At 41.3% G+C, this 9,456-nt stretch overlaps 1 protein-coding gene and 1 long non-coding RNA gene across 2 annotated transcripts; both read left to right on the forward strand.

Annotated features, from left to right (window-relative positions):
- The first annotated feature begins 894 nt into the window (after positions 1-894).
- Positions 895-1,824, forward strand: LOC112023033 (uncharacterized). The gene has a single exon (XM_024055647.2). The coding sequence runs from the start codon at positions 895-897 to the stop codon at positions 1,822-1,824; it is 930 nt and encodes a 309-aa protein (XP_023911415.2).
- A 6,313-nt stretch (positions 1,825-8,137) lies between these two features.
- On the forward strand, positions 8,138-9,446 carry LOC112030792 (uncharacterized). The gene is made up of 3 exons (XR_010626225.1): positions 8,138-8,220; positions 8,436-8,490; positions 8,682-9,446. It is a non-coding gene; the product is annotated as an uncharacterized LOC112030792 (long non-coding RNA).
- Positions 9,447-9,456: the final 10 nt, after the last annotated feature.

Genomic DNA, 9,456 nt, shown 5'->3' on the forward strand with positions numbered 1-9,456 from the left:
TAATCTATGGGGTTTTCTAGGTGTCTCAAGGGTGGATTAATCTAACTAAAGACTAAGACACTACTTTCTTAGATTAATCCACCACTATCATATATATATATATATATATAAGACAAATCTTAATGTTAGGCTTTCCAATTTAAATTGAAGAATTGCAAACAAAATATAACTAATTGAAGAACCTAATGTATACTCCTTTTAAAAAACTACAGAATATTAAGAGTTGAAATTAAAAAAAATAAATAAATTAATTAAACCTTAAGGGACAAAATCAGAATGTCGTTAACCCTAAGAATGTAGTTTGAAATTCAATCTAAATTCAATTTCATGATTACATTTATGGTTTACCAATACATCGCAAATAGTGTCATATTAGGATTTTTCTTAAAAAAACAAAAAAAAAGAGTTGATTGGTACGTACAATAGGGGAAGGAAAGGGATTTGAACTTGGTACATTTCCATTACAAATAATAGATCATTTGAATCACAAAGCTCTTGTCAATTATTATATTATAAAAAAAAAAAAGCAAGATTTAAGTACAGTACTTAAATGTTGTTCTTTAGATTCCCTTTTTAAGATTTTGTCATGTGAATTTTTTCTCCTGAGATGGAAGTGTATTTTTTTAGTTAAGTAGATACATGTCGGAGAATTTAAGAAATAACACATAAAATACTTAAAAAATAGCACATAAAATACTGTATCTTAGTTTTATCTTTAAAAAAGTCATTTTGTAATATATATATATTTTATGGAATATTTTGTAATATATTTAGTTTCAATTCTTGCCTACAATAAAAATCTAGTACTATTATAGAAATGTACAAGAAGCAAACGTAATATTTTAAAACTCTAAAAAAAAACAAAGTAGTATGAAAGAACTTTTTCTCTCTACCATGTCTAGCGACTCCGTCGTTAGGTCAAGGGAGGAAGATGACGTTTTGCAGCAGAGCACAAAGAAAGTAAAAGAGAGCTATCAGAATGAAGAACCTTCAAAGCTACCTTCCTCGAATCGGGATGGGAAAGGTAGGTCATACAAAGAAAAATTATTAGGGCTTAACACCGGTGCATATGAGCACACCTTTGCTTTTGAGAACGACATGGACACTGAGGTGGAGTCGGATGCTGATGAAAAGGACTTACCACTAGGGGAGGTGGCGGTCAGATTATCTGGAGTTAGGAAAGCCAGTATTCGTGCTGCCTGGAACAATGCGCTTATTGTCAAGGTTTTCGGCAAAACAGTAGGTTACCACTTTATGGTTTCAAGCCTTACAAAACTCTGGAAATTAGAGGGCAAAATGGTTTGCATCGCTCTTGGACACGACTTTTTTCTCATCAGGTTCTCTGTGAAGAAAGATTATTCGAGAGTGCTGAGGAATGGGTTGTGGTTTGTGGCTGGACATTATTTGTCCATTAGGAGATGGGAACCCAACTTCCAACCGTCGTCGGCAAATATGTCAGCAGTTGCGATGTGGATTCGCCTTCCAGAATTACCCATTGAATACTATGAAGAGTCAGTTCTCCGGGACATCGGTAGAGCCGTAGGGCCTGTTCTTATAGTGGACACTCATACTGCTCTGGAAGTTAGGGGGAGGTTTGCTCGTATTTGTGTGCAAGTGAATCTTGATGAACCCATTGTGAAGGCTATCAGGGTCAGTGGGATCAGGCAGCCAGTGCAATATGAGGGACTCAGCTCTCTTTGTTTCTCATGTGGTAGAGTGGGACATAAAGCGGAGGGATGTCTGTACAGAGTTCAACAGCCGGCGAAGGTCCATGTTGATGCCGACATGGAGAATCATTCATCTCAGAGCAAGACAACGGAGTAGGTTGGACTTGACGAAAGACACTGCGGACCGTGGATTCTAGTTTCATGAAATAGGAAACCTGGAAAAAGAGAGACTAAAGATACTGAGATGCTAGCCCAAAATAGTAAGTCTAACCAAAGCCCAATAAAGCCCATTCGCTCTTCAAGCCCAGCGGTGGAATCTTTTTTCTCTGGCCTTGACAAAAACAAAAAATCTCTGCCCCCTTTTATTGACCGTATGTCTGATGCGGTGCTTTTTGATAGTGACAATACTTCTCTTAAGCCAGTCCTACCCAAATCAAAGAGCCATGCTACTAGAAACAAAATAGTAGGTAGGAGTCAGAAACCCAGGCCGAATCAGGCTGAGAAAATGGACCAGAGATCGTCTCGGCCTAGTACTTCATCGGAATGGAAGAGAGTAAATGGTAAGCCGCCCGTGATAACGCCTCTGATGACGGATGAGAAACAACATCCGAGTGTGCTAAGCTCGGGTATGATGTTCGAAGGATTCAAGGCTGGTGGGTCGGGTTCGGAGGCTCTCACGGAGGTGGGTCAAGCTTCCGTGGCCTCCGTTGATGATCAAGCTGCGCTGGTTCCACCAGGAGATGCCGAGATGGGCTGTGCTACCTCAGGTGTTACATGTCTTGAGATGCAACCTCAGCAACAGCCTTGTCATGAGCGGCGGCCTCTTGTAGAGATCTCCAATGGGATTCTTCCCGAGGACGGGAAAGCCATCAGTAGTAGGAAGCCTGAGAAAATGGAGATTCCCAATGGGTTTCTGAAGAGAATTGACCCTTCCCTCAGGCCTACAAAAGGGGGGAAGGAAGAGGGTGAGGGAGGTTTTGATCAATGGGTTGACCAGAGCCAAAAGATGGAGGTTTATGGGTATAGCTGGTCTGAGGAAAGTGCAGTTCCAGAGGCACCCATGCAACTTGATAAAGGAGGTGTTTTCTCCCCCTCTTGTTAATTGTTCTTTCTGTTTCCTTTATTTATTTTATCAATGAATATGTTAATTTGGAATTGCCGTGGGGCCCTAAACCCCACCTTTTGTGATACTATTAATGATTTGATTCATATGCACTCCCCTACTATCATGGTTGTTGGTGAGACTAAAGTCTGTGGTGAAAGAGCTAGAAGGATCTCTGATAGAATTAATCTTGACGGGGCTATTTTTGCAAACTCAATTGGTTTATTTGGAGGTTTGTGGATTCTTTGGGATTCTGACAAAGTTGATATTTTGGAATTAGCTTCCACTGAGCAGGAAATCCATGTGATGGTTAATTCCTCTTCAAAACCTCCCTGGCTCCTCTCTGCTATTTATGCCAATCCCCGCTATGCTGAAAGACGTTTACTATGGGAGAATTTGGAATCTGTGGCAAGTCTGCACTCTTTGCCATGGATTATAGCAGGTGATTTTAATGAAGTGCTCATGGGGGAGGATAAGTTTGGTGGCAATTCAGTGAATACTAATAGAGCTCTTCGTTTCCAAGATTGTCTAAACACCTGTAAAATGATTGATATCGGGTTCTCTGGGCCTCGTTTTACCTGGTCCAACCACCGCCCCTTTTCTCAGTTGGTCCAAGAGAGAATTGATAGGGTTTTTATGAATGTTGAATGGAATGCCTCCTTCCCTGAAGCAGCGATGCACCATTTGGGGAATGCTCACTCAGATCACTGCCCTGTGAAATTGTGCTTTGAGAAGTTTGGTGGGATTCGGTTTCCCAGGCCTTTCTGCTTCCAGCCTATGTGGCTCTCGCACCTAAATTTTTCGGATTTGGTCCGCGATGCCTGGGCAAATCCTTCTTCTTTCCAGCAAGCTGTGTCTAACTTTGCTTCCAAGGCCAGCAGCTGGAACAAAATCCATTTTGGTAACCTTTTCCATCGGAAGAGAAGGCTCTTGGCCAGAATTAAAGGTGTTTAAAAGTGTTTGTCTCTCAGGCCTAACTCTTTTCTGATTAATCTAGAAGGCAAGTTAAGATTGGAATTTGCTGAAGTGACGAAACTTGAAGAAGAATTTTGGGCTATGAAAGCTCTTATCCTGTGGCTGGTTGAGGGAGATAGGAATACTTCCTTCTACCACACTTCAGCTCTTGTGCGCCGTAAGCGTAATCGCATCCTTTGTTTGAAAGATAGAATGGGGAATTGGCTGAATGGGGAGAGGGAGATAGCAGATTTTATCAGACAAGGTTTCTCGGACCTTTTCACCTCGGAACACTTCAGTGCTCCTTTGGCTGAATGGGACCCTCCTGCCTGGAACAACCATCTCAGTGAAGATGCCTTAATCCTTTTAGATGCCCCGTTAACTGATAAAGAGATTTTCGAGGGTCTTTGGGCTCTCAAACCTTTTAAAGCTCCTGGCCTGGATGCTCTCCATGCAGGATTTTTTCACCGGTTCTGGCTGGTTGTTGGTGATTCGGTGAGACATGAGGTTAGAAACATTTTTAATTCGGGGGTAGTTCCGGATTATCTGAACTAGACTCTTATAACTCTCATTCCCAAGTGCAGAAGCCCGGAATCCCTCTCAAACTTTCGTCCAATCAGTTTGTGTAACACGACCTACAAGATAGTAACAAAGATCTTAGTTGGAAGGATCCGGCCTTTCCTGCCTGACCTCATCTCTCCGCTCCAAACAGCATTTGTTCCAGGGAGTAAGGGAGTAGATAATGCCATCATCGTCCAAGAGCTTATTCACACGATGTCTAAGAAGAAAGGTAAAACAGGGTATTTGGCAATCAAACTTGACTTGGAAAAAGCCTATGATCGCCTTGAATGGAGCTTCATTAGAGATACCTTGAAACTATTCCGTTTTCCTCACCATTTGATCTCCTTGATCATGGGCTGCGTGTCCACGACTTCAATTTCCATCCTTTTTAATGGGGGGACTTTGGATGCCTTCCAACCTTCGAGAGGAATCCGTTAGGGCAATCCTTTATCGCCTTACTTATTCATCTTATGCTTGGAAGTTCTTGGGGCGCTAATTGAGGGTAAGTGCAAAGAGAATCTTTGGAATCCGGTGAAAGCTTCTCAAGGTGGGCCAGCTTTCTCGCACTTGTTCTTCGCCGATGATCTGTTGCTTTTTGCCAAAGCTGACCAGAAAAACTGTGTTGCCATCAAGGAGGTTTTGGAGTCTTTTTGTGATCTTTCCGGGCAAAAAGTCAGTGGTGAGAAGACCCGTGTGTTTTTCTCTCCTAATGTGGACCATAGTATGAGAGGTGACCTTTGTGAAGTGCTAGGATTTAGGTCTACCCCTACCCTCGGGAAATACCTGGGTTTCCCTTTAAAACATAAAGGAATTCAGCAAGATTTTGGCTTTATTTTGGAGCGTATAACAAGCTTGCGGGTTGGAAAGCTAATCTGTTATCTCTTGCAGGGAGAGTTATCCTTTCTCAGTCCGTAACCTCCACCATTCCAAATTATGTGATGCAAAGCGTTACGTTGCCTCCAAAAATTCTGCAAGGAATAGACAAGTTGAATAGGAACTTTATTTGGGGTTCGTCGGAAAATAGGAAAAAGGTTCATCTCATTGGCTAGAAAAAGTTACAAAGCAAAAGAGGAAGGGGGTCTAGGTATTCATGCAGCCAAGCCTAAAAATACTGCTCTGCTAGCCAAATTAAATTGGGGGTTTCATGCGGAAAAGTCTTCTTTGTGGGTGAGGGTGCTGACTAGCAAGTACCGCAGAAATGTAGGAATTCAAAGGAGTATAACGGGCTTCTCATCTTGCTCCCCTACCTGGGCCGGCCTTAAGAAAGGTGAGAGCATCTTTTCTAAGGGCACCAAATGGATTGCGGGTAAGGATAGTCTTCTGTCTCTCTGGTTTGAAAAATGGCTGAATTTTGGCACCTTGCGAAGTCTGATTTCCGGACCCCTTAATAAAGGTGAGGAAAATCTTATGTTGAAAGACATTGCTGGGTTTCTAGGATGGAATTGGGAGGGATTATCTTTTGTTCTCCCAGCGCATATTCTTCTTGAAATCAAGGCCACCTCTCTTCCTTTTTCTAGCCAAGGGGGTGACCGTTTGTCTTGGTTTTCTTCCCCAAATGGTATTTTCAAGTTTAAGGAGGCTTATCGTCTAGCAAATTGGGAGGACAATTGCGAGTTGGACCAATCAGTTAGAGGAGATTGGGTTTGGAGAGTGCAGTCCTTACTGAAGATCAAGTGTTTCCTTTGGCAATGCTGTCACCATAGCATTCCAGTCCGTGCCATTTTGTCTAAGCGAGGTATGGATATTACTTTTCTCTGCCCTATATGTAATAATGCTGCTGAAACTATCATTCACACTTTAAGAGATTGTCCTACGGCTCAAAGCTTTTGGAACTCCTTAAATCCCCCCATACAAAGAAGCTTGTTTTATGGTGCAAATTTGGTGAATTGGTTGAAATTGAATTGCCAAAGCTCAAAGTCCAGTACAGGTTCTAGCATTGAATGGAGCATTCTATTTCCTTTTGCGCTCTGGAGTCTTTGGCTTCATCGAAACAATGTTGTTTTTGATAAAGCTCATAACCATCTGATTCTGAAGGCCAAGACAGTGCCCAAAGCAACTGAATTTCTTTATTTGGGTATTAATGACAAGCAGAGCCGTGCTAAGCAGAGAATCCAGGTTCGTTGGCTATTTCCTCCTCCAAGTTAGTTTAAGCTGAATACAGACGGATCCTCTCTTGGCAATCCCGGTTTGGCTGGTAGTGAAGGCCTCATTAGGAATGAGAAGGGTGATTGGGTGAAGGGTTTTGCCTTTTCAATTGGGACCACAACTAGTGTAGCTGCTGAGCTTTGGGCGCTAAGAGATGGCATCAGATTATGTATTGCTCTCAAGCTTCAAGCGGTGGTGATTGAACTCGATTCCAAGATTGTTATTGATCTTTTGAAGAAGGAGTTGAACAATCCTAATGCTTTAGATATTTTGGTGTCAGACTGTAGGAATAGTCTTAGGAATATCCCCACAGTCAGGATTCAGCACTGTTATAGGGAGGGGAATAAATGTGCGGATGCCCTTGCTAGATGGGGTGTTTCTCTTAGTCAGAATTTCTCTATATTTCTTGATCCTCCTTCTGATGTAGCTCTTCTTCTCAGCCTTGATGCGGCTGGAACTTTGTATGACCGGGTTGTTTCCTCTGTTTTAGAGGCCGGTTAGTTTCTTTTGTTAATGAATTAGCCTTTCAACCATTAAAAAAAAAAAAAAAAAAAAAAAAGGAAGGAAGGAAGTGGTGCCGGTAAAGGGAAACTTTAAAGGGAAACTTTTTTTTTTTTTTTAGAGTTTTTTTTTTTTTTTTTAAACTCTACCCATAGTTTTAAAAACCGGACCGGACCGGCCGGTCCGACCGGTTCAATCGGGAACCGGCCTTAAATCCGGTCCGGTTATGATAAAAAACCGAAAATAATTAAAAAATCGCTAAACAGTAAAAACCGGATATTCAACTGGAAAAACCGGAGGTTGAACCGGTTTATAACCGGTTGGAAATTTTTTGTCTTTTTCGGCAAAACTCTGCCGTTTTGGTCCTCTAAAATCCTAAAAACTAACCCTAAATCTCTAAGACTCTAACTCCCTAAGCCGAAAGCCCACCCACACCCTCAGACACTCTTAACTCTCAAGTCTCATCTCACTCACCTCACCTCAAGCTCTCAGACAGTCTCGCTCATCTCGCTCAGACTCGCTCATCGCTGCGATCTGCCTCGCCGAAAGTGAAGCTCATCTCGCTCAGCCTGAGTCAGACTCGCTCATCTCGCTCTGCGACTGCGATCTGCCTCGCCGAAAGTGAAGCTCGCTCTTCGCTGCCTCAAGCTCGGTCTTCACTGCCTCAAGACTGTTTGTTCGCTCACCTCAAGGCTCTCTCTGCCTCACGCAGTTACGCGCACACTCTGCCTCAGCAAGCTGAGTTTTTTTTTTTCTTTTTTCCTTTCGAAAACAAAGTGAGCTCACTCAAGCTCATGCACCTGGGTTTTGGCCTTTGGGCTCTGCGCCTCTGCCTCACTCAAGCTCTGCCGCCCTCAAGCTCTGCCTCACTGCATCTCTCAAGCTCTGCCGCACGCTCTCACTGCATCTCTCAAGCTCTGCCGCACCTGGGTTTTAATCTCAAGAGCTCCTTTCTCATTTGGTTTGTTACTTAGTTTCTTTTTTTTATTCTTAATTTCTTATACAATTTTTTAAACCCACATTTAACTTTTGGGATATTTGTACTGATTTGGCTTGTGTTTTGATTAGATGTTGAGGATATTTGACTATTTGTTGATGTTGAGGTTATAAATAGAGGTAATTTCATTTGGGGTGTTGTGATGATTATTGGTTTGATTTGTGTCATAGTAATTGTTTTTGTTGAAATGAATGTATTTAGTGAGTTTTGTTTACAATTCCCAGCTCTCTGCTTGGTTGGTCACTTGGTCTTGCCGCGTTCTCTGCTCTCTGCTCTCTGTGTTCTCTGCTTGGGTAATGATCTTTTTTTTTTTTTTTTCATTTTCTCGGTTCTCTTTTTTTTTTTTTTTTTTCATTTCTCTCGGCTTCATCAAGTAATAAGCTAATAATTAATATTCTTTTTTTTTTTTTAATGATTATGATGATTACTTGATTTTGATTTTGTTTTTGATCATTTTCTCTGTTCTGTTTTTTTTTTTTTTTTTTCATTTCTCTCGGCTTCATCTCAGATTCTCAATTCATGTTGTCGGCTTCAACTCAGGTTCTCCTTCCGTGACCTCACTGGTAAGTGGTAACTTCAATTATTAGTTTACAATAGCATTTTAGTTTATTTCTGATTTTGTATATGTTGTGAATTTGATTTACAGAGTATTATTGTTTGTGAAATATAGTTTACAAAGAATTATACAATTTATACTATTGATTGTGTATGTTGTGCTGATGAATTTATTTGTTGATAAAATGGTTGCTGCCAGTCTGAAATTGTTGAGTAAAATGGAGTCCGCCTCTGTACCATCTAATGAACATGCTTCTACAACCGGGTCTAATACTAATTCTTCATCTGTGAGAGCGAAATGTGATCCCGCATGGGATCATGTAACTGAAGTAGTGAAAGACGGAAAAAGCAGTTATAGATGTATACATTGTGGGAAAAGTTATAAAGGAGGGGGCATTAATAGAATGAAAAGACATCTAGCTGGAATTAAAGGAGATGTGGCTGCATGTATGGGTGTACCTTATGATGTTAGGTTTCAAATGGTTGAGAATTTGAAGGAAATTTCAAAATCTAAAGAACAAACAAAAAGGGATCAAGAAGCATCTAATTATTCGCCATTAGAGGACTCACCAGAATTTGAAGATGTCCAAGAAATTACTCCTAGAAGTTTTCCACCTAGAGGTAGGGGGTTAGGTAGGGGAAATAGAAGTGGTCCTAGTAATTTTCCACCAAGATCCAATCTTGGCAAGAGAAAGGTTGGTGACATTGATAATTACTTCGCTCCTAGAACAACACCGGGAGCTCAACCTTCTATTAAAAGTGTGCTTGCTGGCAAAGAAAAGAAGTGGAGGGTTGATATGGCTGTAGCAAGATGGATGTATGATGCTTGCATTCCAATTAATGTTGTGAATTCTAGTTATTATCAACCTATGTTCAATGCTGTAGCTTCTTATGGTCCTGGATATAGAGGCCCAAATTATCATGCCCTTCGAGTGCCTTTGTTGAGAGATGCAAAAAGAGAAGTCCAATTGATT

This window comes from Quercus suber, unplaced genomic scaffold, assembly GCF_002906115.3.
Source record: "Quercus suber isolate HL8 unplaced genomic scaffold, Cork oak 2.0 scaffold_24, whole genome shotgun sequence".
Taxonomy (NCBI): Eukaryota; Viridiplantae; Streptophyta; class Magnoliopsida; order Fagales; family Fagaceae; genus Quercus; species Quercus suber.

What these genes read in the sequence shown, in the direction of transcription:
- LOC112023033 (XM_024055647.2), top strand. Translation starts at nt 895, where the DNA reads ATGTCTAGCGACTCCGTCGTTAGGTCAAGGGAGGAAGATGACGTTTTG.